Here is a 12,500-nt window from a genome sequence, read left to right as displayed (position 1 = left end):
TGAATCACATTTGGGGCATCGCTCGCCCGGGGGAGCTCTAGGGGCACTTGGGGACTCTGGCTGACGTTTTGGGGACGCCTCGTCCGTGGGAATTTTTGGTGAGGGCTTGAGAACTCTGAGACAAGTTTGTGTGGGAGACGGAGGATGGTTTTGAGGGGTGGCGTTGGGACTGAATGGGTCTTGTCATCAGAGTGTCTTTTGATGTATGAATGACCCATGGACGGGGCATTTAAAGCAGGTTTAGGACATCACTTGAAATGAATTTTACATAATGGGGTCTATGAAACATCAATTATGCTTTTAGAATCGGTTTATTAAGGATTTTTTTTTATAGATATGCCACAAGGTCTTGGTTTTGTATTGGCGTCACTTAGAGGCATGTCTTTCGAATATGGCATGGGAGGCGTGAATCAATATTAGGTTTTTAGGGCAGGATTTCGGCTTTATAGGATTTTAAGATAGGCTTGGACAAATGACAAAAGGTTAGGTTCAGATGTTAGTGTGAAATAGAATCAGAATTTTAAGGGATCAACTTCAGCATTGATGGGTGGAGTGATACTGTAGACATTATTTGCATGATTAATGTATGTGGTTTATGCCTGTATTGTTCAGATATTTTAGTGTTACTACTGGAAGCCTACTCTAAGGATAATTTTGGTGGAATTTTGAAAAGCGCAAATTTAGGCAATCACTATGGCCTCTGCACTAGTAGGCACCCTGGAAATGCCAACATATCTTCATTACTCAAGTTCTTGCAAGAGAGGATTTTTAAACCTTTCTGGTAATGTTAGATATGGAAGCAATTCAAAGTTTATTTTGTCTGTTGGGCTGCTTTATTTGTGGAGGCAGCATCAATTGTTTAATGCATTTACACTGGGTGATGTCATATCACATTATTGCAGAAAATTCACGGATACCTGTTTGATGTCTAATGTCAGAATATTGAAATCTACTAAAGAAATTATGTGGTACAGTCTGAAAAAATATGCAACAACTGTGGTCCTCCTCCCCTTTTTTTAAGAATAAATTCAAACCTAGCAACTAAACTTAATCCCCAATTGGGGGCTAGTTCCTTGGACCCTGTGGTATTTTCCTGTGAGAGAAATATTTGAAAGAAGAGTTCAGAATCATTTTGGTGTTTACTTTTATATGCTATAACAATCACAATATAAACATTTTTTTTTCATACTTAGGCTCAAGCTTGTATACCATGATGAATCAAGTAACTCAATTTGATAACATGCATCGGTTTTTGTTGAAAACCCAAGGAACACGGATGGCATGAATACACACCATGCCCACTTAATATAAGTTCATTTATTGTCTTTTCTCATTGAGCATTTTACAAGTGCTCAGTCACCAAGGAGATCGTTTTAGCAATTAGATAATATTAGTTATTAGATGATATTAGTTATTAGATGATATTAGTTATTATCTCACCTGTTTACTGTTTTCCTTGATTATTGGAAAACTTCTTTTCTATTATTTCAGTCTTTAATGTTATTCATATTTTAGTTACAATTTGATAAACCTAATATCAATAAAAACAGTTTCTATATCAATAGTATTAGAAAGAAAAATACATTTTGCTGCACTTTCAAGGACTGGGGAAATCAAGAGTGGTCACTAGGGCCTACTAATAGACTCCTTGGTGGCTGAGCACATGTGGAGCTTATGTATATAACAAATTCACAAAAAATAAAAGACACATATACATTTGCAGTCATTAGGTTAATGTTTGTAGACTTAAAAAATTGAAGCTTTGACATTTCTCTCATTATAATTGAGCACTATTTATGTATGTACTTCTATTACCTTATTCTTTATTCAATCCATTCATTCCATTAGAAGAAGAAGAAGAAGAAAAAAGAGAGAATTAGAAGTTTGGATGCTGCTTGGGCTGTTAAGGGAATCTCCCGAGTAATGCTTTGGGTCAGGCTTCTTGTCAGATTGAATTTTGAATTATCATTATTGTGAATATTGTTTTAGTAACTTTGGATATTTAACCTTTCCTTTTTAATGAATTAAATTTTGTACATGTTATTACCTATACCAGCAAATAGTTTCATATATTGCAATGACATTAAAATAACATGGAAAAGGGCACAAAATTGTACTTTCAGGTTTGAGCACTAATAGAACCAGTCACTGGATTTATTATTCATTAATTCACGCATTTAATAGCTGCTTCCCCTTGTATAAATATGGAAAAAATGAATGTTCTTTAAGGAAACTTGCACTGGCTTTGAGAATAGTCCAAATAGTTTTGTTGAAATTATTTAGTAGGATTCTAACCAGATTTACACAAAAGTTTGTTATTTGTGATGGAATTTAAAAGAATATTCTGATAATGGTGCATTGTCAAACCATCACCAAAACCTTCATACTGTGCTTTGGCAAAGGACAGTAACTTCCATCATGGATACTTAAACAGTGTAGAGCTTGCATGGATTCCTTGTTGGATGATGACTAGCCAGAGAGCTGTATTAGCTCTTCTTATCTAGCCAGGATATGCAGGTGTTGCCCTTAGCCAAAGTGTCAACAGGTTCAGAGAGCAAAGTGATGGGCTGTTATTGTATGCTAGGTGTAGCAACACAAGTGTCTCTTAAACAGATTTTGTATTTTTTGTTTGTTGGAAATTTGTCATTGTATATTGATTAACTGTTATTTAAAAAAAAAATTGTGGAATTATGGTGATTTTTGCTTTTTTGCTTTATTTATTCTTATTCTGTGAGAAGATTAAATTCTAGTTGTGCTAGTGTAAATAATGTTAGTAAGTTAATAGTAACATTGTAAATTGGATTTTGCGTGGGATGTGGTTAAAAATAAGTTCTTCTTTTACAGTGTTTTGCTTGCGGTGCTGAGATTGGAAAGCATAGAAGTGGACACGCCTATCAATTTATGGTAAGGTTTTCAGGTTTTGTGTAAATTCTTGTCAACCCCATCGGCTTGTAGGGTACTGTGCTTCCCTGTTTTATTTTACTCAGATTTTTTGGTTACTTTTGATCAAGAGATTGATCAGAAGAAAACCTAAAGGGAAGTTGAAAAGTAGAGATTGCTGAATTTGCTAAGCATAGTATCTTACTAGCAGTGTATATCAGGTTTGTCTGAAATACGTAGAAAAGATCAGTATGCACCAGGTATTTTACCAATTAACAAGACTATTCTCCTGAGTTGTTATAGTTCTTAATTTGTGTCATCGTTTCTATATTTGACTTTTACAAATAAAAAAAGTCCTTATAGTTTTTTTCCAAGTTATGTCTTGTTATGTTGATTGTTCAAATGAAACCCTGGTGTAAACTAATAAGAAATATGCATAGAGACCCTCACTTTTGACTGATAAGGTGCTTTGCTGTGTGCAGCTGCTGTCTTACTTAGACTCATTCTTTGCTTGCATGGGTTTTTTTATTGCAGGCTCTTGTTTCATTGGTTGCTTCTTATGCAACACCTTGAACTGAACATTACAGATCTGCTGTATTCATGATTGCTGCCCTGATAACCCTAATTAACCAGATATTTTGTTGGTGACAACAGTAAGTAATAAGCTACTTCAGCTGGTATGAGGTTTTTATAGACAGTGTATTACACTTCTGATATGCTACTTTTATATATATATAATATATATGTTATATATATATTATATATATATATATTATAAATTATATCTATATATATTATATATATATATATATATATATATATATATATATATATATATAATAATATGTAATATATATATATAATAATATTTTTATATATATATATATATATTATATATATTATATATATTTTATATATTATATATTATATATATATATATATATAAAATTATGTTATATAATATATATAAAATGTATATATTATGTATACATATATATATATTTTATATATTTTATATATATATATGTATATATATGTTAATATATATATGTATATATGTATATATATGTATATATATGTATATATAGTATATAGTATATATATATATATATTATATATAAAATTTATATATATATATAATATATATATATATAGTATACTCAACACACACACACTCCAACACCACACACAACACACACCAACCCACACACCACACTCCAACAACACACACACACACTCCAACACACACACACCCAACCACACACACAACACAACACACACACAACACACACACATCCACAACAACACACAACAACACACACAACACACAACATCCACAACATACACTCCAAACAAATATATATATTAATATATATAATAAAGAAATAAAGAAAAATTTAAAAGTACAAAAAAAAAAAAAAAATAAAAATTTTAATATATATATATAATATATATATAATATATATATATATATTATATAATATAATATATATATAATAATTATATATATATATATATATATATTATATTTATATATAATATATATTATATAATTATAATATATTATTATATTATAATATATTATTATATTATATATTTATATATGTATTTATTTATTTATATATTTATATATATATTTATATATATATATATATATATATATATATATATATATATATATATATATATATATATATATATATGTTATGAATATAAATGTATATATGTATTTATATTGATATATATAAATATTTTAGAGATTTGATTGCAGTTATCATGAATCAGAATACCAAATTGTTAAGAGGCCTTAGCACACTGTTCATAATTCCTTCCTGAAGAATTTAAGAAGATAATATTCAGTTATAGATAGGAAATGCAGTGCTTTTTCTTCGTTTATATATAAACTTAGTTATCAGTCCACCAATAACAATTTATTTTCTTGTATCATTTATTTATTGTAAAAGAATTTTCCACTACTGACTTGAATATCTGCTTATGAGCAGAATTGAAAGTCAGTAGACGTAGTTCTTTAAACAAAATCTGGGGAGTAATTAAGCTCCTTTGATGTGCAGTATAGTGCTAGTTGTTTGGGTATTTATTACCAAATATTTGGAAATCTTGTAGCAGTGACAATGTGTCTGATGAATTTACAGGGTTAGTGATCATGAAAATTGTAGTTTATTATGTAGATGGTTATATTTCTGGAATTAATAGTAAATTATGCAGAGGTCTACATCAAAAGGCATTGAAAAGTATGTCTAGCATAGAATATGGAAGAAGGAATGCAGAGGATCTGTACATGTGATGTTGCTGTAAACAGTAATAAAGATTTTAATGAGAGGGAAACATGATGGAGCTCACTATGATTGTGTTCTTGGATAGGTGCTTTTAAGTCCCTTTTTTTATAGCTAGGATGTTCAAAATGAGTAATGGTGTTAAATCCTATGCTTCTGAATGTCATGTGATGTACTGGCACATAATTGTTTTAGAAATTGCAGTTCCTTAGAGTGTGTTGTGTATGTAGCATTGCTTGTTAGTCTTGTTAGCATATGCTTAATTTCACTTCTTTAAGAGCTGAACCACATTGAGAGGATTATGGTAGTTATTCAGTTAATGAGGTTGTGTGAGAGCTAAGTTCACAATTTTGTGTTTGTGCACACTGTCAAGGAAATGGAGATGTTAACTGCACCCCAGATTTTGAGTTGCGCTTTATGTTATTATTATTATTTTTTTTTATGTTTGTCTGTGTACTGTCCAGGAAAAAAACAAAAAAACAACAACATAGGATATATTCAGGATGATGATATTTAAGCTACTAATTGCTGCATAGAACTAAGAACCTTGTGATAGGTTACATATAGGTAAGAATAATTGAATATTTTCATGTATATGGCTTTCTTAATTATATTGTTAATTGTAGATCTCTTAACAGATTAGTGACTCCTGTATTAAGAAGAGGATTGTAGAGATTATCAGTGGCTACCATTTCCTGAATATAAGTCCTGACTTGCACTAATTGTAAAGTTCTGTAATTGCATATTTTCCCGTGGTGTGATTCTTGGTGGCAGAGTGCATGCTTTATATTTTATGGTCACAGCATTTTCTCATGCAGTTCCCTCTTTTTAAGTGCATAACAGTGTCTTGCTGAAGATTTTGCTACTTTTCACGACTAAATAATGATTTTCTTTGTTGAAAATTTTGATATCTTCTATAGTATTTACATGGCTTGGGCCCCACTTTCTGAGCAAAATTTTTTCATAGAGGCTTTGTAGTACCTTATGATTATGCATACCTCCCAGTTCTTTTCCTTTTATGTTTGAAACTTAATATGAAAACAAAATTGATGTTTGCAGATAAAACAAGAAATTCAGACAGTTCCTGCTCAAATAAAAGTTGCAATAAACATGATTGGTATCACATGAGATATGCACATAAAGATCTTTTCATATTGTCATTTTATAGCTGAAAAACTGAAAATCTTGAAAAATTAATGATCTGATAGAATTTATGTGATACTTAATGTGCAACAATGAAAGCAAGAATTTTTATAACCTAAGATCAGCTTTGTTGACATACTCATTGCCAGCATATTTTGCTGTATATGAGAATGCTAACAGACTCGATGAAGGGAACCAGAATGTGTTACATCATGAACAGCGTTTTGTAGTCTTTTTAACCTGTTTACTGTTTTATGTTTAGTGAATAAAAGTTAATTTGAGAATTAATCGAAAGACCTTATAACTGTAAAACTCTAAAGAATTGTTAAGAGTTAGGTGTTATTTTTATAACTTTCATGCATTCTGTTGTTGTAGATTCTGTTATCCAGAAATAATGACTCAGTTTTTAGGATTATAGCCATGTAACTTATTCATGTGCACACACAAAGAAGAAAGTGTTGTAGGTATTCTTCTGAATAAGTATAACAAAATATATAAATTGCTGCAGGTGCTTGGAAAAAGGCTCCAAGGATACTAATGGTTCTATTCATGATACTGTTCCCTCAAAGCAATAGTGAAACTATTAGTAAAGCTAGGAAAGAATTGTGTACTTTTGACAAGTATTTATGAAGGCCCTGTCAGTAGTTTTACTGAGGATACAGTAATTGATATTTTCCTGTATACATATTAAGAAGGACTGTTAAAGTAAATAATATTGCTGTTATTTCCCAATTCTGCAAATATATGTATATTTGAAATTTGAAGTTGTTAGGATGGTTTGGAAGTGGGCTAAGCACAATTACTAAACTGCAATATAATAAAGTTCATAAGTACACAGGTTGTTTATTCATTCTAAGACATTTATAGTTCTGGATTTCCAAATAGAAGATGAAATAAAATCTGTTCATGAAGTGATGGAAATTAAATGTTTAATCAAAAGAAGGAAGGAGGGTGAAAGTAAACATTAATATAAATCAAGATCTGTTTAAGGTTTGCTTATGTAAATTCACAGAAGAAAGGATGCTTCATAAACTTGCCAAATAAGTAAAGCGTTATTAACCACGACTCCTCTTTCACAAGCTAAACTTCTCTGCTTAGTGGAGACGCAGGATTCTTACTGTAACACATTTGGTCCTAAGGGTTACGATGATGGTGCAGGAAACAAGCAAGACTTGTTGGCGACCGTATATTGTCGATAATGACAGGTGCCCCCGCCGCTGCACTCTGCTTACCGCCACCCCCCTCACTAACGGGTCACTGTCTTTTCTTGGGCCCGCTCTCTCACAGGCCGGTGTTTTCCAGGACACAGGAAACTTTAGCATTTTCCCCGGTCAAGGCCATTGGACTGCCAGAGAGGAGGTCAGATTGCTGGATGCCATTGAGCAGTATGGGTACGGTAACTGGGAGGACATTGCGCGCCATATCGAGACTCGCACTCCGGATGGTACGTTTGCATAATTTTTGTTTTGATCTGGGTTTCAAAATGTGGTGAGTGAACACTGTCTTCGAAAGTGTTATGTTGTAAAGCCTCTGTATCAGATGGCTTTTTGTTGTTGTCCTTATGACTTAAGTTATAACAGGTCAAATCAGCTGAGGTGGATATTGACAAGCATTGAAGCTGAATTTATCTTATGGAATTAACCAAGTCATTGTTTTATAAGAAAGATATTTAGCTAATTATTTTTAAAAAATATTGTAAATTCTGCCAGGAGTCTATAACCCTTTAAAAATTTTATATTGTATTTAAGTTTTTAGTGTTATTGAGCCTCGAGACTTATTATTTTTATTTATTATATAGATTTTTTTCAGTTCATAATAAGTAGTCTGAATGATAGGTTTACAAATGAAAATATTAAATGACTGAATGATCTGTGATCTAATGTTTTCGAGGAAGAGTATGTAGAGCAAAATCAACAATTCAAAGTCATATTGGTGTAGATGCACTTGTTCATAACAAAAACAAGTCTACAAATTACTTGTTATGGGTGAGATACCACCTATAAATTTTCTTGTTTTTAATTAATTTAATTATTCATTGGCTATTGCTATTTATTTATTTATATGTGCATTTACAATTTTCTTTTTCATGGGGCAGCAGGTTCATAGACAGATCAATATATAAATGAATATAACGTTTGTGAGATATTTACCTTCAACATATTTTTTGTGCTATGATGAATTAGAACATTGACATTTGTTGTGAGAATGATCACTTACAGAAATTGAATGCATTTTTTTAAACAAATGGAATCTCATGCCAAAATTTCAGATTATCGAAGAAAAAAGAAAAGGCCTCTATACTTATGTTATTGTTAGCTGGATGCAAAATATTGCACAATTCACTTAATCTTTTCTGGAAACCAACAGAAGCAAGAAATAAGTACATCAGCAGTTACATAGATGGAGCTATTGGGCGAGCCTCCTGGAAACCAGCGTTAGAAAGATTGCAGCTCCCCATTGAGCACACAGTCCCTGACACAGGACCACTCTCGCCAACTCTAGGGTCTTCACTACCCTCTCAGCCACCCTCCACTGAGGAGAACACTATACTTGGATACATGCCACACAGAGATGATTTTGAGAGGGTAAGTTAGATTGTTTAGGGTATTTTGATGGGAGCTTAGGTGTGTGAGCATTAATTTTTGTATGTTGACTTGTATAAAGATTAGTAAATATTTTTTAGGATATCAAGTGAAATGTAAATTAGTTTTATATCCAGTATTAAGATTTTTTTGAAAAATCTCAAAAACTTAAAGATTATATATGTTGCATTCATGTAATTTTGTTGTTTTAGTTTATATATTTTCTAGATAAGGTTTAATACTGTTTAGCTTTGCCAAAATATCAGTATCTATTTATGTTGCATTTAGCAAAATTGTGTGAACTTTTACAAGAATTGTAATTATATATTTATTATTATTTGCACACAGGAATGGGATAATGATGCAGAAACAACGATAGCTCCATTATTTATTCATCCAGTTGATGATGAAGATGTGGATATGGCTCTCAAACTTGCACAAGTAAGTAATATCTAATGAAAGATCAGATGTGTAATTTGTTGTTTTTATAGGTTTATCAATAGAGTGAAATGCAGATATTGGGATAATTTTATAAGTTGACAGATTATCTGGTTAAAGCATTGATCAAGCTTGAAATAGGCCATCTCTCAAAAGTGTATTGTTGTTGTATATTTATTTTTCATATAAATATCCTTTATTTCAGGTTGATATGTACATGCGCCGTCTTCGTGAAAGATCGAGAAGAAAACGGGTAGTTAGAGATTTCCAGGTTGTTCCACAATTTTTCAAGAAGGAAAGAGAAAAAGCCCAAGTTCCGCCAAAAAAGAAAAGCAAAGATGATAAGTAAGGATTGTATCTACTTGCATGATTTTGGGTTTGATTGTAACTTACTATTTAGTGTTTAAAAAAGGTTTGAACAGACATATCTGAAAAGAAGATTTGTCAATATACATCTATATATAAATTGGGAAACTTTTGGTATGTCTGAAACTTACTCTTGCTTACCAGATAGCTTAACCTATTGAATCCAGGCGACCTGACTGTTATGTCAAGAAAGAATTTGGCTGAGGTCTCTGTGATGGGAATATAGCTTTAATGAAACTTTTGGCGGAGGACTGGGGTGACGGGAATGTGCCATTGTGAAAAATTTGGCTGAGATCCAGGGTGGTGAGAATGTGCTCAAAGCTGTTTATTTAGAGAGGGGCTCAGGATCTAGTTCTTTGTTTGGGGCGGGTGGAAGTGGTTGGTTTGGACGGTTTTTTTTGTTATGGGAAATATGAATTTAATTTGGGGGGGGCCGTGGAATTTACAACATTAACAAAATGGTATTGTTATTGTTATTGAACAGTCACATGACGATCTAGATATATGATAAGGAATCTGTGCAAGGATTACAATTTATTACCTTCTTGATACAACATATCAAAGACAAATATAGACCTGGGGGGGGGGGAATAAATGCTTACACAGGAAGAGATAGTTACATGCAAAGTTAATGGATGTATTGCTACTCATATAAACCTAATGCCTGGATTTTTGGCCAGGTGTGAGCAGCGAGGCATCTAGATCCAATGGGTTGAGATGCTAGTTTTTGTGGAGTGAAAATTTGTTACTGGTTAAAGGCTGAGCATAGGGCTAGAGGGAGATATAAATAGCAAAGAATACTAAAGAAAGAGAAATAATGAAGTATGAAAATAACCTGTTTAAGAATAAAAAGGAATATAATCATTCTATTACTGTTAAACTTATTACAGTCTTAATTAGAGATGGATTATATTTTTATTTATTTATTTATTTATTATTTTTTTTTTGTATAGTCTATTTGATTCTTAATGATGGTACAGTCATTACTTTTCTTTGGTATTCTTTACAATTACAGTAACCCATTGGAACCGTTGCATCACGGCAAACATATCACAAAAATTCCAGGCAATTGACTTATGTGAACGAGTGCTCTGCTGGGTGGCTGCTTGTTGATGACTAGGTGCACATGAACATGTGTGTGTGTGTGGCGTCAAGACTCTATGCCTCGTATTTGCAAATTTTATTTTTTTTACAAGTGTTTTTAGCTTTTTGGCTGTTTTCCAATGTCCATATTTGCCATTTGCCATTTTTTTGATAATATTTTTTTTTCTTTGTACAGACTAATCATCTCTCTAGTTCGTCTACAACTCAGTCAAAAAAATAACTATTTATGTTTTTTTTTTTTTCTGAATACCCAACCTTGTTGCTGCTCATGCAGGGAAACATGCTGAGGCATAGAAATGGTTCCTCCATGGAGCCAGCACACATCCAGTCACCATTCATAGCCTTTCATTCCACACTTGTATAAAAATGGGAATAAAGCAAAATTGCCAAATGGAAAAAATAAACCCCCTATTCAGCTAAATGCTCCCCTGGCAGGTTTTTCCACAGGCCTACCCAGATTTTCCCATGTGGCATGGTTTTATGTCCCTCGTTTTGACCGGGTTTTTTCCTGAAGCAAAGGTCTGTCACCCCGATCCAAAAGGTTAAACTAAAAAATAAAAGCAGTGGATAATGTTTTTTGCTTTCATCTTTTTTAGGAGGCATAGCTAAAAACTTAAAAATTAGCCAGTTTTAGACAGCAAGTGAACACAAAAATCTTATAACTCCCTTGTCCGAGAGAAAAGTTAACCAGGATAAGAGAATTACTAAGGTAAGATGGGGAACTATGGTGGATGCTTTTGGATTCAAGTACTTTGTAATGCTTACAAATGATTTTATGGCCTATCTTTCATTTTAAACAATGTCTTTCGTTTAGAATTTCATTTTTTAATCTTGGGGCTTGTGTTTTTTTTGGGGCATTGTTTTACTGTATCTTTAGTTTCTCATTATAAATGGATTAAAAAGGTAAACAAAGTGCTTAAGGTATCGTCAATGAATTAGACCGTGGGAAAATGCCATGAGTTTGGGTGCAAGGTCGCGAAAGACAGGAAAAAAGAAATAAAAAAAAAGGTGTAATATTTAATTGTTTCTCATTTTGTAAGGTAATGCTGTGGAAATCTAGTATAAACACTGGAGTTTAAACAGGGTTATTCCTTACCTTTTGTCCTCGTTTAAAATATCAAGATGTGTGAAAAAAAAATACTGTAAGATAGAAAAATTGGTGTAGATACTAATATAGGACTTGGGTTTGTTTTTCCGAAATCAAATTTTGTGTACTCTTTAAGTAAGAAATCATTTTAATTGCTTACATCTTTTAACATAACTGTATTTCTGAAGAATCTGAACATTAGGAAGGGCCAAATGCATTTTACAAAACCACAGAAACCGTAATGAAAAGCTGATACAATAGGGAAAATTTTAAATATGACAAAACGAAGGAAATTTGGTATAAAAAAAGACCTTGGTTTTTTTACTTGTACATTTGTACATAGTCTGATTATATTATAATCAGCATGGTTATGTGATGGTTAAATTCTCACAAGTTTGTCCTGAGAGTGTATCTTGATCATCAATTAAGAAAAGGGATAAACTTTCCCAACAATTTTACAGGTTATATTTTTCTTATTACTAGCATGGCTTAGCTTTATTCCCTTTCCTTTTGCTAAAATTCTGTCAGTGCAGAAATTTGTTTTTTAGTCATTACCTTACTGTGTGTGTGTGTGTGTGAGTGAGGAGTGAGTAGTAGTGATGAGTG

General features: G+C 32.1%; 1 protein-coding gene across 1 annotated transcript in view; it reads left to right on the top strand.

The window, feature by feature from the left end:
• Positions 1-9,851, top strand: part of LOC119579161 (transcriptional adapter 2B-like) — a 10,279-nt gene extending 428 nt beyond the window's left edge. Inside the window, exons 3-8 of the mRNA XM_037926862.1 lie at positions 2,845-2,904; positions 7,605-7,761; positions 8,685-8,902; positions 9,248-9,340; positions 9,543-9,682; positions 9,848-9,851. Coding sequence (XP_037782790.1) covers positions 2,845-2,904; positions 7,605-7,761; positions 8,685-8,902; positions 9,248-9,340; positions 9,543-9,682; positions 9,848-9,851 — 672 coding nt within the window. The remainder of the gene's footprint in view (positions 1-2,844; positions 2,905-7,604; positions 7,762-8,684; positions 8,903-9,247; positions 9,341-9,542; positions 9,683-9,847) is intronic.
• The last annotated feature ends 2,649 nt before the right edge of the window (positions 9,852-12,500 follow it).

Source organism: Penaeus monodon, chromosome 2, assembly GCF_015228065.2.
Source record: "Penaeus monodon isolate SGIC_2016 chromosome 2, NSTDA_Pmon_1, whole genome shotgun sequence".
NCBI lineage: Eukaryota > Metazoa > Arthropoda > Malacostraca > Decapoda > Penaeidae > Penaeus > Penaeus monodon.
The sequence above is the reverse complement of the archived record's forward strand: the minus strand, read 5'-3'. Positions and strand labels throughout refer to the sequence as shown.